At 45.0% G+C, this 27,962-nt stretch overlaps 1 protein-coding gene and 1 long non-coding RNA gene across 14 annotated transcripts in view; one reads left to right on the plus strand and one right to left on the minus strand.

Annotated features, from left to right (window-relative positions):
- Window positions 1-17,416: 17,416 nt before the first annotated feature.
- LOC311516045 lies at window positions 17,417-24,787 on the minus strand. 4 transcript variants are annotated; one of them, XR_014710302.1, is made up of 4 exons: window positions 23,319-24,587; window positions 21,339-22,461; window positions 20,849-20,976; window positions 17,417-18,320 (listed from the first exon to the last, which is right to left on the minus strand). It is a non-coding gene; the product is annotated as an uncharacterized lncRNA (long non-coding RNA). The 4 variants fall into 4 exon arrangements; XR_014710301.1 differs by lacking the exon at window positions 23,319-24,587 and adding an exon at window positions 24,699-24,787 and having other exon boundaries at window positions 20,849-22,461; XR_014710303.1 differs by having other exon boundaries at window positions 20,849-22,461.
- Window positions 24,723-27,962, plus strand: part of PPP1R42 (protein phosphatase 1 regulatory subunit 42) — a gene marked incomplete at its 3' end in the record, with an annotated part of 78,953 nt that continues 75,713 nt past the window's right edge. For 6 of the 10 annotated variants that reach the window (XR_014710298.1, XR_014710299.1, XM_084619666.1 and 3 more), the window contains exons 1-2: window positions 24,723-24,906; window positions 27,072-27,288. Coding sequence is in view for 7 of the 10 variants with exons in the window: in XM_084619666.1 (XP_084475792.1) it covers window positions 27,160-27,288 (129 nt within the window). Of the gene's footprint in view, window positions 24,907-24,934; window positions 24,953-25,953; window positions 26,015-27,071; window positions 27,289-27,962 lie in introns of those variants that run through there. The other 4 variants (XM_084619663.1, XR_014710300.1, XM_084619665.1 and 1 more) reach the window with 4 other exon arrangements.

Consider the following 27,962-nt stretch of genomic DNA (forward strand, 5'->3'; position numbering starts at 1 on the left):
CTTGTGGGGCCAGGTGGCTGCCTCCAACCTCTGCCATGTGGGGTGGGCCGGCTGCTCATCCTGGACCCCCTCTGCACAGCTGCCCCAGACCCTGCCATGCGGGGTGGGGACAGCTGCCCTGCATCCTGCCACATGAGGCTGGAGTTTGCAGGGCCGTGTGGCTGCCCTGACTCCGGAACCCCACCAGGTGGCTGATCCGGGCCCAAGAGCTCATGGGCCCTGCTGGCTGCCTCAGACTCCAGAGCTTGTGGGTTCGCCAGAAGCACCAGGCCCCAACCCCATGGGGCTGGCCAGGAGCCCCTGACCCCACGGGTCCACCAGCAGCCCCAACCCCTCCCCCGCTGCACTGGGCGGCAGGGCAGCCCAGCTGGACCCCTCCGCATGTGGCAGCTGGAAACCCACTGGACCTTGGCCATGTGCTCTGGCCTTTAGCACACAGCTGAGCTGGGCTGCAGCTATGTGCTAACTGGGCTGCGTGCAGCCCACAGTTGAGAACCGCTGTTTTAACTGTTCACTAACTTTTCTGAGGTTTTACACTTGAATTACTAAGTTTTAAGACTACTTTTTACCCACTACATTAAGACTATATTTTATAATACATTGTTTTGACAATATACTGTAATACAAAATATTGTGTAGTCCATTATGAAATTCTAGCTAAGAGATTGTTTTAGAAATAGCGCCCTACCAAATTCATGGTCCATTTTGGTCAATTTCAGTCATAGGATATTAAAAATTGTAAATTTCATGATTTCAGCTCTTTAAATCTGAAATTTCATGGTGTTGTAATTGTAGAGGTCTTGACCCAAAAAGGAATTGTGGGTGGGCCGCAAGGTTATTCTAGGGGAGGTTGCAGTACTGCTACTCTTCTGTGCCGCTGTTGGCATCAGTGCTGCCTTCAGAGCTGGGTAGCTGGAGAGCAGTGGCTGCTGGCCAGGAGCCTAGCTCTGAAGGCAGAGCCACTGTCAGCAGCAGCACAGAAGTAAGGATGGCATGGGTTTGCCACCCTTACTTCTGCACTACTGCTGGTAGGGTGCTGACTTCAGAGCTAGGCGCCCGACCAACAGCAGCCACTCTCCAGCCACCCAGCTCTGAAGGCAGCACAGAAGTGAGGGTGGCAATATCACGACCCCCCTAAAATAACCTTGTGACCCCCCTGCAACTTCCTTTTGGGTCAGGACCCCCAATTTGAGAAACGCTGGTTTCCCCCATATAATCTGTGTAATACAGGGTAAAAGCACACACAAGACCAGATTTCACGGGGGAGGCCAGATTTCACTGTTTGTGACGCATTTTTCATGGCCGTGAATTTGGTAGGGCCCTATTTATAAAACAATGTCTAGGTATTTCATATTTTGAACAGCCACAATATTGCACAATAGGATAATAAATTCAAGTACAGTGCAGCCTCTTGCAAATAAACAACCGAGGTAGAACACAAAACTTGCAGTGATTCTGGGTAAGAATGTGGTATTTGAAGTCTGCAAAAGTAAGATTTTCAGAAACTTGTATGTTGATGAGGTACAGATGTAGGAATCATGTATGTATAGGAATGAATTTATGTTGCTGATGTCTGCACTATATCTAAATATATAAATTGAATTGAAAATGGACTGTTCAGCTTTCAAATTTTCTTTCTATATTCCTGGATTATTTTAGAGTTAAACTGCAAAGGCAACATTTGTGAGCAATATATATATGGTCTCTGGGATAATTAGTTACATAAAGCAGCAGTACCACTATTATTAATTCTCAGATTTCATATTCATAGCAAAATACTTAAGGTTATGGACTTTAGCTCTGAAGTTCCACAATAATGGTTGTATCAACTACTCAGTATATTTACCCATCACTAATTTCTGAAGTGATTTAGACTGGCAATACTTTGTCAGTCAGTGATTGCAAACAGCATTTAGCAAAACTGAAAACATGCTTGCTTAGATATTCAGGATACAAAGGCCAGATTTTCAAAAGGACTCTTCAGCCAGCATCTTCCTTTTACACAACTAACTAAAGTAGCCAGATTTTCAAAGTCCACAGCTCCCTTTAACAGCAAAGAAAGCTGCTGCGTTCTAAGCATTTCTGAAAATCCTAGTCACTTAATTTGGGTTTCTATTAGAAGCAGAGTTCTTTTGAAAATCTAGCCCCAGTTGGGCATACCGAGCATTCTGGAAAATTGATCCTTATATATTTGCAATGTAAAAGTTACAAGAAATGTTCTGCTCCACAAAACTGTCTGCACCCACATTAGCTTCTGATATGATTGGTTTATTTTGTTTGCCTAAATTAAATCCTAATCCTGCAACACTTGCTCATGCAAGTAATTATTTATGCAAGCAATTTAGCTGAATATTGATGTCAGTGGGTATTTTGTATGAGTAAGTAGTCCAGAATAAGGAGGGAATCTCTATTTAAAAGTTTTATTATCTCCATCCATTCTTTATTTTTTTTATTTTATGTATTATTAAAAAACCTCTTTCTGGTTATCAGAAGTTACCAAAGATACTTCCAAAGTAAAAAGAATGCATTTCTGTTAAGGAGATGTAAATGAATTATGTTGACATGTTAATCAGTGTTTAATCTACATGGTTCAAAAAGCTCTAGTGAACATAATAAATTAACAATGGTTAATATTTGTTCCTCTTCCTCCCTTTTGGCAAAGCTCATGTGACTTGTTCATTTTAGATTACCCTGTTAAAGTCCAGGTACATTTCTTTGTAGTTAAGTATATTATTTATTTGTAGGGCAATAGCACGCAAGCCCCAGTCAGAATTGGGGTCATACTGTGCTAAGATGTATAGAAACTCAAAAATTGATTTGTTGTTTATCTGAAATATAAATATACTACAAAAACAACTTGAAGCTACATCCATTTTGAGGGTACAAGTGCTTAAAAGAAGGAAATGGCTAAAATATGGTGTGATAAGTGATTGCACTTAAGATTTTTTTGTGCCAAGACTTATGGAACAACTGACATCAGGGAGTCTCCAGTTAGCTAGGCAATGTGCATATTTATTTTGGAGTTAACAGCAATTACACTAAACTATTTAATGACTTAACAACATGATATTTTTCCTTAAGGACTCATTTTTTATTAACTACAGTGGTACTTTTCACAGCCTGGGAGTCATATCCATGAGGAAATGTTTGCCATGAGAGTTAAGTTTTGACCCTCTTGTGAAATGTTAAGGGTGTGAAATATTTGCTGTGACATTTGGTTTGTTTTTTGTTACAAAAAATTGCTTAGTGGAAGCCTTTCTGAAAACTGTAGATGTCTGGCAAGCTGTATGGTCCAGCAGCTAGGTTGTGGGACTAGGCCTTAAGAGCCCTGGGTTCTAGTCCGGACTTGTCCTAGGAATCAACTGGGTGACCTTGTGCAAGGCATTTTTTGCACCTGTTTTCTTGTCTGTAAAATAAAGATATGATCCTTACCTGCTGAGAACTATAGATGAAAAGCGCTATATAAGCTTTATATAAGTGCTAAGTATTATCATTATTATTAGTGGATGTCATCTCAAATTTGTCAGACACTGCCATACTATCCAACAAGTATTGGTAATACTAATAACAAAGAACATTTACTCTTATTTTTTGCCTCAGTTTGTTTAGATCATCATGGATAGGAAATGCTTAAGCCCTTTGAGAGGATTATATATATTATTTTAGGAACTTGAATTTTTTACTGAAACTTGCATTCAATTCCTATGTAATTCATCTATCATTTCCTCTGTGAATTTCTCTGTTTATTTTAGACCCAGTTACCTTAGGGCTTGTGTATAACTGCAATGGCATGACTTTTATTAAAAAGGAAATTAATTTATATGCCTGCATCTGAGGACGCACAATCTTTAGTAATTACAACCATCTGAATTTTTTTCCCCACTGTTGAAGACAATCTCCCTTCATTTGAGATAACATTTGTGTCTGGAATAAAGCACATATTGTTTTGTTTTCTAAAGGAGATAGTTTGTTGTACGGTAGATGCTTGAAATTCGTGAGGAAAGCTGGGAGTATTGAAATGGCAGATATGTTTCAAAAGTGCAATGAATGTGTTAATTGTGTTGGTATTTTGAACCTCATGATGCACATTCCAGATTAGCAGTACTTTATACCATACTACCATGGGACATCTTAATTTTCAACTCTTAAAAATATTGTTATTGCAACCAGCTAAGGCTGCACAATTGCAGCACTTAAAGTACTAGAATTATCTATGTAAAATATCAGCTAGCCTTAATTGATAAATGCATTTGAAAAAGTCAGATTTTTCTATAAACGTAAATCAATCTTAAAAAAATCATTATTCGTGTAAGTGTATATAACTTCCCTCTCTGTGGGAAGCATTTTAACAATTTTTTCAGATAATATGTACACGCACACACACACATAGTGTTGGCAAAATAATCTTGCAGTACCCGTACATGTTGTTATGGTTGCTGAATGACAGCTGTGTGTAATATTTTAACATTTTTCTTTTCTTGGTTTACATATGTCAAACTGTTAAAATGTCTTATTGGAAAATAAAAGAAGAATTAGAAAAGTTAGAAATACCTCCATTGTTTCTCTCGCACTCTGTATTTCTTAAGTCATATAACACTGGTGAAAATTTAAATTTATTTTTTATGATAAAACTCTTTCTTTACCCAATTTTAACCTCAGCTCGGTTATTATAGGAACTTCTGATCATGATCACTATAGTGAAGGTTGCAAAATAGCTTCCATTCTGATCTTCTGTTTTCTCTTTCTCACAAGTTTCTAAAATATTTATTTTCTGTGGTAAAATTTTCCAAAATTGATCTTTTCTTGGAGGTGAACTTTTATCCTTTGTTTTGAATGTTTCACAGCACAGAGAGCCTTTCTTTTTCCCCCCTTACCTCTCTTGTTCACACACACACACACACACACACACACACACACACACACAATGGGAATTCACTAAATTTGCATCCCCACCACCCAGAGGGGACAGTACTGGTCCTTAAATCCCAATCCTGCAGTTGATAAGGTGTGGGTGGACTGCTGCTCCTATCTAGAGTCAAAGGGGCTCTGTGTGGAAGGAGTAGTCTACTAGCATGCAGTTAATTGCAGGATCAGAAGCAGCTGATAAAAATGTACTGAAATATATGTACCTAGATAGGGATGAGTGTGGAATGTAAAATACTTGCATGCTAGCTAAGGGCTGTGTATAAAGAATAGCTATTCCGCTTTAAATTCACACCGTGCCTCATTCCAGAATAAATGTCATGTGTAGACAAGCCTTTAGTAATTTGGGAGAAGATCTGTCTAATAAAAATGCCATATTTGACTAATTCTAGTTCTATTTTTAAAATATCAAGTATAGTAAAATGTCTGAGGTATATCTCTCTACATAGGTTTAATTAATATGGTATGTCATCTGGCCTATATTGTTTTGGGAACATTCCACTGCCCTCCAAATATATATTGTGACAAAGTTCCTCCTCTACCTTGGTGGGTCTTGTACTTATTGGCGGATTTGCTCGCCTTGGAGCTTCACGGCAGCCCTCAGTTTGGCTGTTTTCGTGAACCCACAGTTCAGGTCAGCTCCTCCTGTGTCTGACCAGGAGTTGGGAGGTTTGGGGGGAACCCGGGCTCACCTCTACTCGGGGTTCCAGCCCAGGGCCCTGTGGAATGCAGCTGTCTAGAGTGCCTCCTGGAACAGCTGCGGGACAGCTACAACTCCCTGGGCTACTTCCCCATGGTCTCCTCCCAACACCTTCTTTATCCTCACCATAGGACCTTCCTCCTGGTGTCTGATAATGCTTGTACTCCTCAGTCCTCCAACAGTATGCGTTCTTGCTCCCAGCTCCTTACCACCACAAACTGAAGTGAGCTCCTTTTTAAACCCAGGTGCCCTGATTAGCCTGCCTTAATTGATTCTAGCAGCTTCTTGATTGGCTGCAGGTGTTCTAATCAGCCTGTCTTAATTGTCTCCAGAAGGTTACTGATTGTTCTGGAACCTTCCCTGTTACCGTACCCAGGGGAAAGGGACCTACTTAATCTGGGGCTAATATACCTGCCTTCTATCACTCTCCGGTAGCCATCTGGCATGACCCTGTCACAATATAAATAAAATTTAAATCTATGATTTAATTTTTATCACTGAAAATGAATTAATCTGTCATATGTGTTTTTAAACTGGATTAAATGAAGTAACTACAATGCTGGTCCTATTTTACATAGATGTCTCACTCTCCAGGAGAAATAGGAAAGCATGTGTATTGTTTAATGATCAGGAAAATTTTTAAACGTTACAGAATAAAAAGTTTGAAAACTGATCTTTAAAAAGTTTAACCACATTTTCCTTCTAGCTTTTTAAAATATTTAAGCTTCACTTCATAACGTCCCTCTTTGTGGGAAGTGTTTTAACAATTTTCTCAAAAAAATCTAGGTTCTTATCAGTTATGTAACAATTATAGTTGGGATGTTTTTAAAATACATCTGTTCAGTTCAGAAATGAAATCATGCAAAATGTATCCTCATGTTTATAAAAGAGAGATTCTCAAGGTGTTTAATGTACTTAGAAAATGACTTTCAGTTAAAAGATACAGGCTAGAACTGTAAGAAATCCAGCCCTTGATGTTTTTAAACTATATTTCCAAATGATTTCTTGAAGACAAGGACTTCATTACTCTGCCAAATTTCTGCTACACTGGAGAGTACGCAGATGACTGTTTAATGCTCTGTGCCACCAGACAAGAATCTTATTTCAAATCTTAATGAACAAATATTTTCTCTTAAACCTCTCAGCTATTTTTAAAAATTAGATTAGTAACAGACAGCTTTAGACACCTGCAAAACCTGTAGCCATAAGGGGGGCAAGCTAAATACAAAATTAACTTTCATAATATTTTTTGGAAAAGAAAATTTTCCCAGAACAGGCACCTCCAGGGCACACTCAGTTTGGATTCCACACTAAATTGCAGGAATAAGGTCATCTTGTGGTATAGTCTTGGTCACTTGCAAGGCGGATACAGGAAATTCCAGGTTTGAAGGATGGGAAGGTTTTAGGCTTTGCTCCCACTTCTAAGAAATGTTAAAAGGCAAGGCCTACACATTAAGTAAATATAGGTGCAGTTATACACTTAAAAGAAAAACTAGGTCCTAAGCCTGCTCCCACTGAAAATGAGTTTTGCCATTGACTTCAATGGAAAGAAGTTTGGGCCTTTAGGGGAAAAAAAAAAACACTTTTCTGTTAAAATCTTCCAGGATACTGAGAGAAAGTTACAATGAAGACAATTCCTACGGCTGGAAGAGATCCTGCTCCCAAAATGACATGCTTTTACTCCCCAGTCTAGCAAAACAGCTAAGCACCTATGCAGGGGTGGCAGGTTTGTAGAAATGTTGGTGGTGCCCAGAACCCACCCACTCCCCAAACTCCGCCCCCACCTGCCTAAGGCTCTGGGAGGGAGTTTGGGTGCTGGGAGGAGGTCTGGGGTGCAGGCCCTGGGCTAGGGATTAGGGTGCAGGAGGGGTGCAGGGTGCAGGCTCTGGGAGGAAGTTTGGGTGCTGGGTGCAAGCTCTGGTCTGGGGCAGGGGTGCAGAAGGGGATGAGGGGTGCAGGGTCTGAGACAGAGTTTGGGTGTAGGCTTTGGGCTGGGGCAAGGGGGTGAGGGGTGCAGGCTCTGGGACGGCATTTGGGTGCAAGCTCGGGGCTGGGGGTGGGGGTGTATTCAAGCCTAAGTTAAGACTGGGAGTAGTTGAGTCATTATACTAGGTAAAACTATTTCCCCTTGTTTATATTCTCCCCCCCCACACACACACACTGTTCCTCAGACGTTCTTGTTAACTCCTGGAAATGTGCTGGAAATGGCCCACCTTGATTATCACTTCAAAAGGTTTTCTCTTCCCCCACCCCACTCTCCTGCTGGTAATAGCTCATCTTAAGTGATCGCTCTCCTTACAATGTGTATTTTTCCATGGTCTGTGTGTATATAAATCTCCTCACTGTTTTTTCCACGGTATGCATCCGATCAAGTGAGCTGTAGCTCACGAAAGCTTATGCTCAAATAAATTGGTTAGTCTCTAAGGTGCCACAAGTACTCCTTTTCTTTTTGCGAATACAGACTAGCACGGCTGCTACTCTGATACTCACACAGAGAGAGAGACTCAAAGCGATACTTTGTAACAACAGAAACAGCACACAGAGACTCCCCGCCCTTTCGTTGTATTTATCTCGCTTTGTTAACAATTGTGATTAAAATAGAGATAGAGGAGTGTGTGGATAATAACTGAATGATCACGGAAGTGCCAGCCTAAGAATCCAGTGTTGATCGGCCGAAGAAGGCATCAAGTAGAAACAAGCAGAGGACTCCCAGAGGGCAGACTGGAATCCACCCAACAGCCTCAAGGATGGGAGAATCGAAGAGCAAGATAACATCTGGCAGCATGGAGCCGTCAGGAGGGTGCCATGTGCTGATTGATTCAGCAACAGCATGATGAAGCAATTCCCACAGACTGGTATAGGAATAAATTCCTCTAAAAATGGACTCTAGAAACTGAGAACTTTGGGGCCTGATTCTGCAAACCAACTTCCAGGAGCATCAGATTAGCATCTGACAAGGCCCTGTTCCCTCCTCGTGTCCAGGCCACCTGGCCAATAGCTTGGCAAGAACAACTCTAAGCCTGTGTATATAATGTCTTCTGCAGTTTCCACAGTATGCATCCGATGAAGTGAGCTGTAGCTCACGAAAGCTCATGCTCAAATAAATTGGTTAGTCTCTAAGGTGCCACAAGTACTCTTTTTCTTTTTGCGAATACAGACTAACACGGCTGTTACTCTGAAACTCTAAGCCTGGTAACTATGATAACAAACTTGCAGAACCTGTGTGTGTGTATGAATGAATGTGTGAATAAATATGAAATTGAATGGAATGTTATAGCTATAACTAACTGCTTACTATGATACTTTCTGCATTCACAATAAATGTGGCATTTTGCCTTTTCCCCTTTAATAAGATCCTGCTGGTTTTTATTAAGGAACAGGGATCTCCTCTTCGCTTAATAACTCCTGCCTCTGTGAGATGCGGTAGCTATGTTGGTAGGAGATGATCAGGTGTGTGGTCAACTCACACGCCTCAGTAACATAAATTATACCGAAGTAACCAGTAGTGTAGAAAAAGTCTCTGGATATTTTCCTGAGCTGAAGAAGAGCTCAATGTAAGATCTTCTCTCTTTCACCAATAAAAGCTTCTCAGTTTGTCAAATAAAAGACACAACCTAGTCTCTCGAAGAACCTGTGTAGTGCTATTCACTTACATGGGATTACTGATATGCTCAAGAGCTTAACTGGAAATTCATCAAGATACTAAGGGATCCTTGCTCTATCACTGAAAAATTCACCAGAGGAAAAGACCTTTAAGAAATATAAGCTCTTTCAACAGGGAACCCTTGAGCCGGAAGGCCAAACGAAACTCAGCGACTAAAGAGCCTTTCCACCCTTCTTTCCCTCCTCCCTGCCAGCAGAAACTAAATTGCCGCGGCACTTCTGTCCTATGCAAAAAAACCCGGAGGACACAGCTACGGCCGGTCTATTTTATGACAAAGGCGCCCCGCTACCAGGGTGATAAATGGCACTTCTGAAGATTGAGATCCATAGCTAGATGTCTACGTTGTGAGTGCAGGAGAGCGAAGAAAAAGGAATTCAGCCTATAAAGGCGTAAACTGTGGCCTAGGTACTTGGAAGCAGGTGTGGTAGGTGAAAGTAGTGGCAAGTGGTGCTTTAAATGCAGCCGACCTCCAGAGGCCAGTCTCGCACAAATGCAGTAAAACGTGGCAGCGGCCAGAGCGGGAGCTCTAAAGAAGAGTGTGGAACCAAAAGCTCACTCCTTCGAGCCGGAGTCGAACCAGCGACCTAAGGATTCCCAGGGGTATTAAGCCTACAGTCCTCCGCTCTACCAGCTGAGCTATCGAAGGAAGACAGGTGCATAGGGCCCCGAGTGACTCAAGGTGTCAGGCAGAAGTGCCACTGGCACTAACTGATAATTATAGGCTTGCCTCTGCCCAGCCCTTGAAAAGAATAAGTGACACACACCTATCCCTTCATCCTCCCGGCTGCCGGGTCGCCGCCTACTCTACCCTCAATTCACCCAACGGCAAGGCCGCACACACATAGCGCTCAAAGGCTCCCTAACAGGCATGGCACGAAGACAATGCCGCAAGGTAAGAACGGAACGCCAGGGGGTGCAACGCTAGCATCCTACCACAGGGGACCCGGGAGTGTCTCAAGCACGCGCAGCACAATGTTGGGACCCCAGCCCTGATTCCCACCCAGAACAGGGACGGTGGTGCAATGGAAAACATGTTCGCAGCCTCCTGCCTGGCTTGAAAGGGGCCTTTTAAAACACAACATTTTCTCCGTCCATTCCCCTTCCCCTTCGTCAATAATTGACACATTCCCGCTCGTACCCTTTCACACCCGACTCCACCTCCCGCGCCTACCTCAGGAAAAAAAAAACACACATAGACTGGCAAAAGGAAAGAACTGAGACACACACTCTCCTGAAAGAGAGGCTGCCCCTTTTGCTGCCTCAGGACAAAAGGCTTACTGCAACGCTCCTTTCTGCACAGACACAAACCCTGTGATGTGGGTGCAAACGGGTGGGGATGGAAAAAAGAGAAAGATGGGAGAGGAAGTGCAGCAGCAGCAGCAGCCACCGCTGCCTGGAGAATGCGGGCATTGATCCCGCTACCTCTCGCATGCTAAGCGAGCGCTCTACCGTTTGAGCTAATTCCCCACACTCTCACAAGGAGACCCCGCCCCCTCCGCCACGCACTGTCAACTCAGCGTACACCCCATCTAGGGATCTCTTCACACCGCAAAACAAACTACCTTTATGCTTGCACACCACCTTGGAAAGGACCTCCACCCAACAAGGACACGTGATATAGCAAAGCACGCTGCTCCCCTTTCTTGTCTTTCAACAAAATAGACCTTTCCAGAGACCATCAGAGAAACTCACACACGCCCAGGCCTTGCCCTCCCACACATACCGAACGCCTCTGTTCGTGACAAGAAGAGCAAAAACTGCAAAGTAAAGGCGACGAGTTGCCTCCCTGGCCGCCTATTCGCTGCACAGGCCAAGGACAGCAAAGCATCAGATTACCTACGGATAGCCCGGCAGCTCCTTGCCAGATATTCCACCAGATTGGGCTTCTAGCAATTCTCTGCCAGAAGCCTTTGCAATCGCGGTTGCCCAAAGACATCCCAGCTCGACAAATGTCATGGACAAAAGCCCAAAACGGAAAGAAATGGGACCGCTCCCTCGCACTACTCTACAAACTGAGCTCTGTGATGCCGAGAAAAGATGGACAAAGAGAGAGCAAACCACTGAAAGGCACACATTGCTACAACGTTGAGCATAATAGCCCGCCGTCCGCAGCGCACACAATAGGTTGAGCCTGAAGGACAAGGGACTCTCAGCGACTAAAGGGCCTTTCCTTTTCCCCCTACGTTCCTCTCCTCCCCGCCACCAGAAACCACGTTTCTGTGACACCTCTGCCCCAGGCAAAAACCCCGAAGACAGCTTGGGGACACAGCTACAGCCGGTCTATTTTATGACACAGGCGCCCCGCTACCAGGGTGATGAATGGCACTTCTGAAGCCTGAGATCCATAGCTAGATGTCTACGTTGTGAGTGCGGGAGGGCGAAAAAAAGGAACTCAGCCTATAAAGGCGTAAACTGTGGCCTAGGTACTTGGAAGCAGGTGTGGTAGGTGAAAGAAGTGGCAAGTGGTGCTTTAAATGCAGCCGACCTCCAGAGGCCAGTCTCGCACGAATGCAGTAAAATGTGGCAGCGGCCAGAGCGGGAGCTCTAAAGAAGAGCGTGGAATCAAAAGCTCACTCCTTCGAGCCGGAGTCGAACCAGCAACCTAAGGATTCCCAGGGGTATTAAGCCTACAGTCCTCCGCTCTACCAGCTGAGCTACCGAAGGAAGACAGGTGCATAGGGCCCCGAGTGACTCAAGGTGTCAGGCAGAAGTGCCACTGGCACTAACTGATAATTATAGGCTTGCCTCTGCCCAGCCCTTGAAAAGAATAAGCGACACACACCTATCCCTTCATCCTCCCGGCTGCCGGGTCGCCGCCTACTCTACCCTCAATTCACCCAACGGCAAGGCCGCACACACATAGCGCTCAAAGGCTCCCTAACAGGCATGGCACGAAGACAATGCCGCAAGGTAAGAACGGAACGCCAGGGGGCGCAACGCTAGCATCCTACCACAGGGGACCCGGGAGTGTCTCAAGCACGCGCAGCACAATGTTGGGACCCCAGCCCTGATTCCCACCCAGAACAGGGACGGTGGTGCAATGGAAAACATGTTCGCAGCCTCCTGCCTGGCTTGAAAGGGGCCTTTTAAAACACAACATTTTCTCCGTCCATTCCCCTTCCCCTTCGTCAATAATTGACACATTCCCGCTCGTACCCTTTCACACCCGACTCCACCTCCCGCGCCTACCTCAGGAAAAAAAAAACACACATAGACTGGCAAAAGGAAAGAACTGAGACACACACTCTCCTGAAAGAGAGGCTGCCCCTTTTGCTGCCTCAGGACAAAAGGCTTACTGCAACGCTCCTTTCTGCACAGACACAAACCCTGTGATGTGGGTGCAAACGGGTGGGGATGGAAAAAAGAGAAAGATGGGAGAGGAAGTGCAGCAGCAGCAGCAGCCACCGCTGCCTGGAGAATGCGGGCATTGATCCCGCTACCTCTCGCATGCTAAGCGAGCGCTCTACCGTTTGAGCTAATTCCCCACACTCTCACAAGGAGACCCCGCCCCCTCCGCCACGCACTGTCAACTCAGCGTACACCCCATCTAGGGATCTCTTCACACCGCAAAACAAACTACCTTTATGCTTGCACACCACCTTGGAAAGGACCTCCACCCAACAAGGACACGTGATATAGCAAAGCACGCTGCTCCCCTTTCTTGTCTTTCAACAAAATAGACCTTTCCAGAGACCATCAGAGAAACTCACACACGCCCAGGCCTTGCCCTCCCACACATACCGAACGCCTCTGTTCGTGACAAGAAGAGCAAAAACTGCAAAGTAAAGGCGACGAGTTGCCTCCCTGGCCGCCTATTCGCTGCACAGGCCAAGGACAGCAAAGCATCAGATTACCTACGGATAGCCCGGCAGCTCCTTGCCAGATATTCCACCAGATTGGGCTTCTAGCAATTCTCTGCCAGAAGCCTTTGCAATCGCGGTTGCCCAAAGACATCCCAGCTCGACAAATGTCATGGACAAAAGCCCAAAACGGAAAGAAATGGGACCGCTCCCTCGCACTACTCTACAAACTGAGCTCTGTGATGCCGAGAAAAGATGGACAAAGAGAGAGCAAACCACTGAAAGGCACACATTGCTACAACGTTGAGCATAATAGCCCGCCGTCCGCAGCGCACACAATAGGTTGAGCCTGAAGGACAAGGGACTCTCAGCGACTAAAGGGCCTTTCCTTTTCCCCCTACGTTCCTCTCCTCCCCGCCACCAGAAACCACGTTTCTGCGACACCTCTGCCCCAGGCAAAAAACCCCGAAGACAGCTTGGGGACACAGCTACAGCCGGTCTATTTTATGACAAAGGCGCCCCGCTACCAGGGTGATGAATGGCACTTCTGAAGCCTGAGATCCATAGCTAGATGTCTACGTTGTGAGTGCGGGAGGGCGAAAAAAAGGAACTCAGCCTATAAAGGCGTAAACTGTGGCCTAGGTACTTGGAAGCAGGTGTGGTAGGTGAAAGAAGTGGCAAGTGGTGCTTTAAATGCAGCCGACCTCCAGAGGCCAGTCTCGCACAAATGCAGTAAAACGTGGCAGCGGCCAGAGCAGGAGCTCTAAAGAAGAGCGTGGAATCAAAAGCTCACTCCTTCGAGCCGGAGTCGAACCAGCGACCTAAGGATTCCCAGGGGTATTAAGCCTACAGTCCTCCGCTCTACCAGCTGAGCTATCGAAGGAAGACAGGTGCATAGGGCCCCGAGTGACTCAAGGTGTCAGGCAGAAGTGCCACTGGCACTAACTGATAATTATAGGCTTGCCTCTGCCCAGCCCTTGAAAAGAATAAGCGACACACACCTATCTCTTCATCCTCCCGGCTGCCGGGTCGCCGCCTACTCTACCCTCAATTCACCCAACGGCAAGGCCGCACACACATAGCGCTCAAAGGCTCCCTAACAGGCATGGCACGAAGACAATGCCGCAAGGTAAGAACGGAACGCCAGGGGGCGCAACGCTAGCATCCTACCACAGGGGACCCGGGAGTGTCTCAAGCACGCGCAGCACAATGTTGGGACCCCAGCCCTGATTCCCACCCAGAACAGGGACGGTGGTGCAATGGAAAACATGTTCGCAGCCTCCTGCCTGGCTTGAAAGGGGCCTTTTAAAACACAACATTTTCTCCGTCCATTCCCCTTCCCCTTCGTCAATAATTGACACATTCCTGCTCGTACCCTTTCACACCCGACTCCACCTCCCGCGCCTACCTCAGGAAAAAAAAAACACAAAGAGACTGGCAAAAGGAAAGAACTGAGACACACACTCTCCTGAAAGAGAGGCTGCCCCTTTTGCTGCCTCAGGACAAAAGGCTTACTGCAACGCTCCTTTCTGCACAGACACAAACCCTGTGATGTGGGTGCAAACGGGTGGGGATGGAAAAAAGAGAAAGATGGGAGAGGAAGTGCAGCAGCAGCAGACTGGAGAATGCGGGCATTGATCCCGCTACCTCTCGCATGCTAAGCGAGCGCTCTACCGTTTGAGCTAATTCCCCACACAATCACAAGGAGACCCCGCCCCCTCCGCCACGCACTGTCAACTCAGCGTACACCCCATCTAGGGATCTCTTCACACCGCAAAACAAACTACCTTTATGTTTGCACACCACCTTGGAAAGGACCTCCACCCAACAAGGACACGTGATATAGCAAAGCACGCTGCTCCCCTTTCTTGCCTTTCAACAAAATAGACCTTTCCAGAGACCATCAGAGAAACTCACACACGCCCAGGCCTTGCCCTCCCACACATACCGAACGCCTCTGTTCGTGACAAGAAGAGCAAAAACTGCAAAGTAAAGGCGACGAGTTGCCTCCCTGCGCGCCTATTTGCCGCACAGGCCAAGGACAGCAAAGCTTCAGATTACCTACGGTTAGTCCGGCAGCTCCTTGCCAGAAATTAGTATAATTACAGTTAGTTAGATAAGTAGTGAAAGGATCATTTAACTCCTCTCGTTACCAGTGGGGATAGTTATGTTTTTTCTTGTCAGGGTATGCCTGTCTTGCCAGGTTTCAAATGTTGCCTCTCCTGCCAAGAGGCCTTACCTGTAAGCGACGGCATTCTAAGTGTGTCCATTGCTTGGAAGAGTTCTCGTTTTCCAGATGTGCAACTTCTGCTGGGCTCTCTGATAGTGTAAGAATTCTTCTCCTCCATTTTGTGCCCCTGTCTTGTCTCTCTGGAACTGGCATGAGTCATTTTACCAGAGAAAAACTGCACGACATTTACCCTTGGATGTTGTAAGGCACATGACCAGAGCTGAGAGTAAAATGAGGTCTGGCCATGAAGTATCTCTGGGCTGAGCTTGCCCAATAGTAAAAATTATATAAAATGAGGTATTGTCACGAAGAAAATGTCCTGGAGCATGAGTAGTAAGGTCAGATGAGGTAATCTTGGTTCTAAAGCAAAAAACAGTTTAAGCAAGCATGTGCAGAATGAGATAATGTATGACAATGAGCATGTGCAGTACAAAAAGTAAAAGGGTGACAGAAAAGTTCAAACAGCCTCAGCCTTAACTGGCTTTGGCCAGCTCAGGGCTGTTTCCATTGGTTACCAAAATGAGGTAATATTTGGTAGTGAGTATTGTCAGTATGAAAGGTGAAAGGTTAGCTAAGTAGATGAATCAAGCTTGCTCAATAGAGGTCTGATGGCCAATTGAACAGTGTATAAATTAGTAAGTTATACTCCTGGGGGAATTTTCCACCACCGTGCGCACGCCTAATTTATGTGCAGCGCATATTTTTATTTTTTTCCACAGAAAATAACTTATGCTGGAAAGTGCTGAAGTTCTGCCTTTTGCCCACTGTGGAGGGTGCTGTGGTGCTAGAGCAGGGCAGCTGCTCCCAGCCATCCCCAGCTACCATAGGAAAGAGAAAGAGCTTGCAGCACCGCCTTCACAGTGCCTGTTGGGCCAGGTCATGAGACAGATAGTATGGGGCACATGGGGCTGCTGGGAATCACAGACAGGGGTTCATAAGCGCTCGTGGGGGAGGACAGACTGGAGCAAGGGTTGAATTGGAGTGGACGTGCAGGGCCACAGGGGGGAAGAGTCTGATTGGGGGGCACAGAGACACATGGGGACAGGGGGAGGCAGTGTCTGAGTGAGGGTGGAGGGACACATGTGGACGGGGGGTGCAAGGACACATGAGGACAAGGGCAGATATGCTTTACTGAATTGGAGAGGCTAGGGGTCAGCCACAGTCTGCATGGGGGAAGCTCCCTGATAGCACTGCCAGATTAACGCATAAACTAACTAAGCTACGGTTTAGGGCAGGGGTGGGCAAACTATGGCCCAACCCTCTTTCAATCTGGCCCATGGGATTGCCAGCCCGGTGGTGCAGCGGTGCTAAGGCAGGCTCCCTGGCTGCCCTGGCCCAACACTGCTCCCGGAAGCGGCTGGCACCACATCCCTGCGGCCCATGGCGGTGGGGGCAGAGGGCTCCGTGCACTGCCCTTGCCTGTAGGCACCGCCCCCTCCAGCTCCCATTGGCCGGGAACGGGGAACCACGGGCAATGGGAGCTTTGGGGGTGGTACACACAGGCCTCCCCCACCCCAGTCCCAGGAGCTACTGCCGGACATGCCTGCCTTAGACCTGCTGCATGCCACTACCACCCTGGAACCGCTCGAGGTATGCAGCACTGGGCTAGAGCCCGCACTCTGAACCCCTCCTGCACCCAGCACCCCAGCCCGCTGCCCTGAGCCCCCTAACCCCCTGCCTTGAACCCCCTGCCACACCCCAACCCCTTGCCCTGAGCCTCCTCCCACACTCCGCACCACTTCTGCACCCCAACCCCATGCCCTGAGCCCCCTTCCACACCCTGCACCCCTTCTGCACCCCAACCCCTTGCCCTGAGCCCCTTCTTACACACTGCACCTCCTCCCAAACCCCGCACTCCCTCCTGCACCCCAAGCCCCTGCCCCAGCCCTACATTCATGGCCCTGCATACAATTTCCCTACCCAGATGTGGGTAAAAAGTTACCAGATGTGGGTAAAAGATGTGGCCTTTTTCTCAGGCCAAAAAGTTTGCCCACCCTGGCTTAGGGCCTCACAATATGAGGGGTCTCTAAAAAAGAAAAAACTGACTCCATTTCAGATTTTATCAAAATCAGTTGATAAATAAAGGAAATATGGGAAAAAGAAGATTCTCTCTAAATTACAGACATTTTTGTTGAAATATGACAAAAATATACACATCTGGCTACACAAATACCCTTACCCTTCACTAATTCTTCATTATTGACAGGTGGGAAGCCAGAGCTGAGAAAAAACGATAATTGCACTTGTAAAAATAGTATTTCTATGAGTAAGTCTGCTATCAGTTTCCTAAGCAGCGTTTTGTTGGCCAGCTGCTACTGGTAAAATTCTGACCATGCCTTCATAACTTATTTAAATAAATAAATAATCTCACAGCTGATAAAACTGGGAAAAATGTGAGGTCCGAGATGGCAGTGTCATTAAGCAATCCTGCCAAGCTCATACTCCTATGGGACTCGTCCTGGGAGTGACGTCATGTATCATTTTCTTAGGTGTTAGTGTGTTCTTTTTTCTTTTGAGCTGTACATATGTACAATTGTGTATTTTAGTGGGCACGCCACTTTCTGCTTCATGCGCTATCCATGCTTCACATGACTGAGTTTGCAGGTGATCATTCTAGGGACTTGCGTCAAGTGGATCTTGAAGAGAATAAATTTGTGTTGGCTTCCCTCCCTGAGTTTCGGGAACCTTCACAATAAATATCAGAGAGTGCTGACAAAAGGATAAATAGAGGGTTTTGAGAGAAGTGAAGGAAGATATACATATATATCAAAATATTCTGAGTACTTTTTGAGCAAGTTATTTTAAACTATGTGCATATATGATTTATAGGCTATTAAATATTCATTATATTTGCTTGAATGTAGGCTAGTTTTTCTCACTTCCTCAATGGCTGTCTAGAGATTACCAGTCTCTTTTCTTGTAAATTTCTTCTTTCTCTGTTGTGCATATAGCTTGTTGTCACTCTGTGTGTCCGAGGTCTTTACTCGAGATTAATTAGTGGTCCTGTGGGAGGACAGAGGATAGAAAAGCAAACGCGAAGAGAGATGTCTGCCTAGAAAAAAGACTGGGATTTTCTGCTTGGCAGGTTTGGAGTACGCAAGATAATATTTTTTATAGGTAGTATGCTATGTAAAAATTCTTATATAGACTTATAAATCACATATCATATACATAATACATTGTATTTTTATAGTATGGCAAAAGAAAAATCTGAACAATTCATTGTTTCATAGTGAAAATTAAATCAGAATAAACATTTGTAAATATATTTTATATATAATCTGGATAAACTTTGTCTTTCCCTAACAAAATTAATCAAACAATTTTTCATTTATTCATATGAAAAGAAAGATAATTTTACTAATTCATGGTGTAAAAAAAATTATATATCCTCTCTTGTTTTCCTGTGAGAACATAGATAAAATAGCACTAACTTTCACAGAAATATCCTCGTAAAATAACACAGGTTTTCGGCATACATATATTAATAAAATATTATTTGTTGTTGTGTATATATATATATAAAATTTCAATATTTATAATATAATATTTTTTACTGGTTTTTTAAAGTGATTTTGTGGCTTTTTTTTTTAATCTAATGGTAACAAACTGCTCAGGAGAAAGGTCATTTTCACAACTGAAATATATCAAGAATGAACTGCAGACAACAATGCTGCAAGAAAAGCTATTTGCCCTAAGCATTTTGTGTGTTGAAAGTGACGAACTCCATAGCTTATCGTTTGAAGACATCATCAATGTCTTTGCTCTCCAAAAATCACAAAAGAAAATATTTTAAATTTCAGTGTTAAAATTAATGTGATGTGCCAACAGACATACTGCAGGTTGTACTGCTTCCATGAAGTAAGCTGGTCTGTTTAACTGTAACTGCTTTTGTGTTGCTGTAGATATAAAGTTTTCATATCTACTAATTAAGAAATCATAGATGAAAATATGTTAATTTGAAACTATTTTACAAACAGGCATATTGCAAGACGTGTTTTAGTTAGATTATTATTCTATTTGTACAACTTTACTTTGTATATGTGCAAATATAAAGCTTTCGTGTTTATATATTCAATATCCTTCCTGTGAAAATAATTCTTTTTTTTATGGTATGGGGCCTCTTACACTTGACATAGTTTAGGGCCTCAGAATGGCATAATCTGGTCCTGGACTCCCTAACGATCCCTGCGCCCAAAAAAAAACCTGTTCTATACTTTTCCCACCCAGACCCAACAACCCTCCAAGTTCACACCCAGGCTCCTTCCCAGCAATTACTTCCCTCTCCCTCAGCTCCTCCATTACCTCTGACTCCCCCAAGTCTTTGCACTGCTTCTGAGGGGTGCAGGAAATATGGTTCTGTATTGTAGTTTAAATGAACCATTACTCAGAGTTCTGTATTAATATGCATAGTAAGGAATCTATTTGTCAAAAAACATTTTCTGAATCTTTTTTGTTGTCTGTATTGTTACAGACATACTTGCTGACAGGTATTTTGAAATAAATTACCAAAATAATTGAAGCTAGTGTAATTATATTGTGTTATTTTGACAAAATATGCAGAATTTTGCAGAATTTTTAATTTTTTTGGTGCAGAATCCCCCCAGGAGTTCAATAAGGCAATTGAATGAGACAGTTGCGAGAGATATCGGAAAGCTGCCCAAGAGGACAGAAGACTTGCTGGACGGAATAACTCCCAAATGTCGTTTCTCACTTTGGAAGAGAAAACACCAGCTTAGAATTCTGAAAAGAATACTGCTGAGGAGAGAGAGGGAGTCGGGAGCAGCAACAGCTGCAAGCACCGGCAACTTTCACATCTACAAATAATCAGCAGAGGAAGTAAGTTATTTTATCACATACAGTGTAGCATAGTTTTAGTATAGTATTAGGCCCTGTATATGCTTGAAGTGTGTGTGTGTATGTCTTCATTGTAATTTATCTATGTTAAACTTAAAAGTATAAGATAAGAACTGCTGTCAGCACAGACCGGCTACAGCACAGACTGTAGCAAAGCACACTGCTTAGAATCATTTAAACGGTATGCTATTGCAGTTTAGATGCTCTTTAACTCACAATTAGGGATTTGTGTCTGATTGTTTCTTTTAGATTATAGTGTAATAGGGATTATTAGTTACATTAATAAAAAGATACTTTATTAAGGAAAATAATACTGCCTGTGTCAATAATTTTATTGGAAGGTTATATCTGTGTCCTTTTAATGTTTCCTTAACAATCTCAGAAACCTCAGAAGGACAGACTGAGGGGGGTGATAGGTAGATTATTTGATGTAAGCCCCAAAATCTATTTCTCGGGGTAACACCTCAAATCCAGGGCAAAGAATAGCAGTCTGAGTTTAATCTCTCTGTTTATGATGGAATGCTCCCTTCGGCCAGCTTCTGAGTCTGGCGAGGAGTCACCCTGCACATCTGTCACTGGACAGATCCAGCGTCTCAGTGCAGGCTTCCCTTAAGAAACATAAGACTTTGGAGGCTTCAGTAAAGGTTTCCTAAAAGGGTGGCATAGATTCTCACCTTAAGGTGCCAGTTTTAAAAAAGTCCAGGTCCCTGGTGAGATCTATGGTCTCCAAAGCCTCAACCTCTCAATTCGGTACTGTTGACTTGAAGGATTCCTCCTGCAGTACCAGCGAGGCCATAAAATCCTAGAGCACAAAGGAGAGACATGGGTCTGATAGGGCCTCAGTACTTTCTACCAGGAAGGAAGGAAAGCACAGACACTTGAGACTGGCATCATTGAGTTCAGCCCAGCTGTTGGTACCCAGGCATACAGCACTTTCAGCACCAAGCAAGCAATGGCGCCAGACTCCACCAGCCTCTACTTCGGTATGCCCCCGCTCCATAGGCAGTGGCCTTGGCTTCTGCATCAGTACCAATCCCCTATTTGGTACCACAGGAGTTCAGATATACTAAGCAACTCTTGATAACAGATGAACCAGAATCCCCATTCCTCACAGGTACTGAGCACCTCTTGGTACCGAGACCCCAATCTCCGGACTACCCTTACCTGCTTCATCTATGTGTCCAACCATCATCCAAGCTCCTGACCATTATCTCTTGTCACAAGACACAAGTCATGCATTTTATCCAAACCTACCAGTCCTCTGCCTCACGGCATGCAGAAATGGAAAAAATTCTTCCATTGGTGGTGTCATCGCTGCCTCCTGCTTGACTTGGTGCCACTTTCAGACATCCTGGATTATCTGTTGGATCTGAACTGACTGGTGACCCCAGTTTCTTTAGTTAAGGTCCATTTGGCTGCAATATCAGTCTTTCATCATCCTGTAGAAAGATTCTCCATATTTGCTCATCTCTTATATTCTAGGTTTATTAAGGGTTTGGGGAATCTCTGTCTGCAGATTACAAACCCCACCCTGACCTGGGACCTCAACCTTGTATTCAGTTACTTTATGAGACCTCCATTTGAACAAAAGGCAATCTGTTTCTCTGTTTCATTTATCTATGAAGATGGCCTTTTCAGCAGTTATCACATTGGTCCAGAGGGTCAGGGAGATTAGAGCTTTGATGGCAGATTCCCCCCATTTACAGTGTTCTTTAGGGACAAGTTTCTTTAGGTCCACTCCTTAAATTCTTACCTAAGGTTCTATTAGAGTTCTACCTTAATCAATCCAATCATCTAAAAGTGTTTTTCCCAAAGTCACATAGTTCTCTACAGGAATCCTGTTTACATACCTTGGATGTTAGAAGGGCACTGGCGTTCTATTTAGATAGGATCAAGCAATTTAGGAAGTCACTTAGCCTCTTTGTTTCCTTTGCGGATAGATCCACAAGATCCTTGATCTCTAATCGGAGACTATTGAGATGGATATCTAGATGTATTATCACTTGCTATGATGTTGCAGGCATTCATCCCCTCCCCTTGACCCCCAAAGGGAGACAGCACATTCAACCAGATTGCAGGCAACATCTACCGCACTACTGAAGAATGTACCAGTATCTGAAGTACGTAGGGCTGCTATATGGGCTTCAATACATATGTCTGTGAAACATTAGGCCCTGATCCATGGTGTCAGATCCAGTGCAGCACTTTGGTTCTGCAATACTGTCTTTACTTCTGGACTCTATTCTGAAGCTTCCTCTTGCATCTGGGGATACTGCTCAGAAGTCACCTGAAGTGGAGAATGCATAGGGAAGATGAGGTTACTCACTTTATGCATTGACTGCAGTTCTTTGAGATATGCATACCTATTTGGTGCCCCACTACCTTGCCACCTTCCCCCTGCTTTGGACTGTTCCTTAGGGACTGTTTGGTTGGAGAAGAAACTGGGGCGGGGGGGGGGGGGGGGCGTTTGCCTGCACACCCCTATATAGTCTCAGTGTCTGGCACAAGGAGGCATAGGGCACATGAGCAGGCCAAACAGACACTGCTAACTGACAATCTCTGATCAAGGGCTTGATAGGCACACATGCATCTGAAGTGGAGCACCCACAGAGACAAACATCTTGAAGGACTGCAGTTACAGACGCTCCCAGGGTTACACAAGACCCGACTTACACAAATCCGCATTTATGGAAAAAGTTCTGTAGCTAGAAATAGGAGGGCTTTTTTTTGTTTGTTTTTTTGCGTAATGGTCGGGTATATGTTTCCGACTTACACAAAATTCAAGTTACGCAAGGCATTCCGGAACGGAATGATTGCGTGAATCGGGAAGCGTCTGTACCGCACAAAATGAGTAATCCCTTATTGAAGGAACACTTCCCCTGCCTAAAGGAGAAGGTACTCAATTTACACCTGTTCAAGGCATTTCCTAAAAAGCATAACAACATTGTTTGTAATTTAAAGTTACATAGTGTCTCCTCCTTGAGAATCCCAAAGTGCTTTTGTGAGTGGGGTCCTAATGGGGAGCCAGCTGTGGTCACTCAATTAGGGTGAACTGCAAAGAACGGGGCAGACAATCCCAAAAAAAATGGTCAATATTACAATACTTAGATTAACCAAGCCACCACGAAAGAGCTTCTTTATTACCTTACTGGTTACTCAGAAGTCCAGACAACACAGTTCTCTTAAAGTGATCCAGCCTCAGGCCTCCATCCAGGTACCCATGTCAAATATGATGGAAATTTCTGTAAATCTTATTTCTTCATATAAAAGAAAAGGTTCTACCAATCCCAAAGGCTCGGGCCATTTGCTTGTTCCTTCACCATTCACAGTACATTTCAAGAGATGAATACCGAGATATCCCCTGTTTACAATTCATTTAAATGCTAGGACAGGGTTTCTCAAACTGGGGGTCGTGACCCCTCAGAGGGTCACGAGGTTATTACGTGTGGGGTTACAAGTTGTCAGCCTCTACCCCAAACCCCGCCTCTCCTCCAGCATTTATAATAGTGTTAAATATTTAAAAATGTGTTTTTAATTTCTTGGGGTGGAGGGGTCGCACTCAGAGGCTTGCTGTGTGAACGGGGTCATCAGTACAAAAATTTCAGAACCACTGTGCTAGGATGTTCTTTTGATCTCTGAACTATCAGAATACAGTATAGACAGAAACTGTTGATTACATTGTGGGCCCTGCTCATACATATGTAAATACACAAAAACTCAAAACATTATCTCCACACATTTCTGGCCAATGGGAGTGCAGAGCCAGGGCTTGGGATGGGGGCAGTGCACAGAGTCCTGTGCCCCCCACCTAGGAGCCAGACCTGCTGGCCAATTCCGGGGTGCAGTGCCAGAGCCAGGACAGGCAAGGAGTAGCCTGCCTTCGTTCTGCAGCAAGGCTGACCAGACTTTTAATGGCCCGGTCGGCGGTGCGGGCCGGAGACCAGACACCTCGTCACCCCACAGCAGACACTATTTTGCTGCCTGGGAATGGTGCCTGACTGCCTGGGATGGGGGAGGGAGGGCTTTTCGCCTAATTTAAGGACAGGGCCCTAGGATCCTGAACTTCTACCACAGTGTGCCTGCCAGAACGGGCTCCTGGTTTGTTTTTTCTTAATTTTATTTTGTAACTGTGTCACCTTTCCCAGCCTGCCCCCAGCGATGCGCTCGACATGCATGCGGCATAAGCCTGTGGCCTTAGTCCTGGGCCGGCTCAGGGGCCGCCACAGCCACCGTCAGGGCCGGGGGAGCAGCGGCCCGGAGGCCGCTGGTGGCAGCTCGCACAGCAGCGGACGTTCGGCGCCTTTTCCTGCCAGGGGCTGGGAGCCAGCGGCTCAACCAGCAGCCCTGGGAGGACGGGAAACGGGGCCAGTGCTCTGCCCCCCGGAGGGTTTGCACGGTAAAGGCCCCAGTTTCCCGGGGAACCCACCCCCCCCAAATCTGACACGGAGGCGCAACCCCAGGCGCTCTCGCCTCCAGTGCGCATGCGCGCGAGTCCTCTGTTCTCCCTCCCTTCCGCCCCCTTACCCTCGGCGACAGTTGAGCCAGCGGGAGGCTCGACGCAGGACTGCAGCCCCTCCCACTCCTGCGGGCGGAGGAACCGTCCACCCGGCAGCCTCGGCGGCGGGCGTTCTGTCGCTCTAGCAACCGGCCCTGAAGCGGACGGCTCGAGAACCCGCGCGTGGTTCCCTCACGCCCCGCACCAAGGCTGGCGCTGATCGGCCGGCGGGGGGCGGTGCGTGTGGTGGGCGCGGGGCGACCGGCCACGAGCACAGGAGAGGGTGGGTGGGTGGGAGGGAGGGAAGGTGCTGCCGTCGCTGGGGGGATTAGGGGCGGCGGCGCTGGGCCGAAGTTGGGGGAGAGGGAGGCGCAGCCGTGGATGGAACAGATGGGTGGAGGTGGGCAGAGAGGTGCTGCCACCACACTGGGTTAGATGGGCCGGGAAGGCGGAGGGAAGTGATGGGTGGGGGGAAGGCAGAAGGGGGGTGGGGAAGGGAGCTGTGGGGAAGGCTGCACCCTGGCTCCATAGGGGCAGGAACTAGGGGTGTGGGGTGCTGCAGCATGCCCTGGCTTGAAGTGGTTTCCATTACATACCGGGTCTACTGTTTGATTCAATGGCTCTTAGCATCCCCACTATACAAATTGTTCCAGCACCCCTGGGTGGCTCCATGGCATATTAGGGCCTGATATGTACAGAGCAGTGATTCTCAAACTTTTGTACCGGTGACACAGCACAGCTTATAAATTAAAACACTTTTTTGTATATTTAACATATTTATAAATGCTGGAGGCAAAGCGGGGCTTGGGGGGGAGGCTGACAACTCGCGACCCCCCCCACATAATAACCTCACGACCCCCTGAGGGGTCCTGACCCCCAGTTTGAGAACCCCTCGTATAGAGTGTGGGTAGAAGCCTGTATCAGCAGGAAGCACTGAAGTCGCATCAGATGCTCTTCTTGCATTTCACCTGCTGCTTAGTTTCTCAGACTTCATTTCTTCTGTGACACTTTTAGTATTGCTGACCTGAGCCGATCATCATATTGGCTTAAAAATAACAAGCTTTTTAAAACAATAAATGTGGAGTTGGTACTATGTGCCTTTGGGTGTGGCACCAAAAATTTTTAAGCTTTGATCCACAACCATGAGAGAGAGAAATGTGTGTTTGTTTTTTTTAAGAAAGCTTAAATTCTCATGTAGTCACATGAATCCAGGCGCTGGGATTTAAGAAGAACCACAAATTTCATGGGAGTTGATAACACTATGCTCTCCATGATTTGTCTCAGGTCACTGGTGAAATTCTGGGGGAAAGTTTAAGGAGAATCTGCTCAGCCCATTTTGAATTAAGTGAGTAGGAAAAAAGCATACTTTCTCCATTAAATAAAACTAAATAAAATTGTTTTGTACATGTACAACTGAAAGCTGCTGAACTTTAGACTTTGCATGTGGTCAATCCTCCCTAAGAATTTAGGCTGCAGTGGTCTTTTAATATTTTATTTTCATACTTATCAGTGTTGTAAGTGATAAAACTAGGTTTGGCACATTTTCAGTATTAATTTTTTACTCACTTTAAAGTTGCGTGCTCACAAACAGCACTACAGAGTTGTGTTAACTCCAAATTGGTGCATCTATAGCAGCGGTTCTCAAACTGTGTTCAGGACCCCAAAATGGGGTCACCAGGGCCAGCATTTAGACTGAAGCTAAAGTCTGAGCTCAACCCCCACCTGGGGCAGTGAGGCTCAGGCTCCAGCTCCCTCTCCCACCACAGAGCTTGGGCTCCACCCCCTCCCTGGTCACGTAATAATTTTGTTTTCAGAAGGGGGTCGCAAAGCAATGAAGTTTGAGAACCCCTGATCATTAGGATAAGACCTGCCACCAACCCCAGTAATAGACAAATGTTAATTTAGAGTTACATTTTTGAACCCTTAAGGATATCAGATATAATTAAAGCTTCTTAGGTTTGGTGTAAATTGATTAACTGCTGATAAAAGTGTTTTTGAAGTTAAGGTTAAGAACTGTCAGTAATTAGTTATTTACCTAAAAGTGGCCAGGAATTATTTCTACTGCTCCAGATAGTAGTGCTGTTTCAGTATGAAATTGACTAGAAGTGGGTGTTGCAAGCCTCCTAAACATACTGAAACAACAAACAAAATATTGTGATATAATCATTTATTTTTTGGAAAAACTCCAAAAACAAGAAAATGAAAACCAGGAGGGAAGCAGTTGATTATAAAAGAGGAGACTTCTGTTTATACATACATGCCTAGCAGTAAATGTGAGAGAAATTGCATGGGGAAAATTACATTAAACTTTAATGAGATTTTTGGTAAAATATGTTCCTTTAACTTTGCCAGAATTTCTGTATAAAAACACTGTAATCTTATTTGTTCATTTTATTTTAAAGGCACTTTAGAAAAGCCACTTACAAGAATATATGGAATTCTTAGGGATATCAAACCAGTTTTTGTGAAAATTTGGCTAATTACAGAATTATGGTTCGACTAACGGTGGATCTAATTGCTAAAAGCATCAATCACAAAAACCGCAAAGAAGAGTCCCTGGCACAGTATCTGAGAAAGATAACTCACCTGAACTTATCAGATAAAAATATTGATACAATTGTAAGAACTTTTCAATAAATCATGAAAATACTACTTTTATTTTTTAACTTAGTTTATAGCTTGGGTTTTAGGATGTTTTAGTGCTGTTTTTGATTATTTGTTAATTGTTGGGAGGACAGTGCTGATCCCTATATTATATTTTTAAACATTGTAATTGACCAAATTTTTTAAAAGGTCTATTTGGAAACACACATTTTAGCCATTTTTGTCATGCCACACCTTTGGCTCAATACCATTGGAGTCTGGGCCTTTTAGGGTTAGCCTGTGACTTCCCTTTGCAAAATTATGGTCTCTCTTTCCTTCCTGTCCTGAAGGATCAAACCCTGATTTTTCTTTTAGCATGCATTGCTGAATTTTTAAAAATAGATACTCCGGGAGAGCCTGCATGTACTTGGCAGCACATAAGATTAATTTGGAATGTACAGATATTTGGAATATAAACACCTTATAGCTGTGATAGTACCAGTGGTTCTTTCATATATTCATACACTTCCGTGTTTTATAATTCCCACTGACTAACAAAATTGTTCTTCACCATTGGCCTTATTCTGTTTTCTTAAGGCAGGCAAAACTGTCATTGAAGTCAGTTGGGATTTTTACCTGCATGAAAGGGGGAGTATAACCTATGTATCCAGCACACAGGAAGTATGCATTGGGCACATCAGCTATGTTAC

This window comes from Lepidochelys olivacea, assembly GCF_965140295.1.
Source record: "Lepidochelys olivacea isolate rLepOli2 genome assembly, chromosome: 2".
Taxonomy (NCBI): Eukaryota; Metazoa; Chordata; order Testudines; family Cheloniidae; genus Lepidochelys; species Lepidochelys olivacea.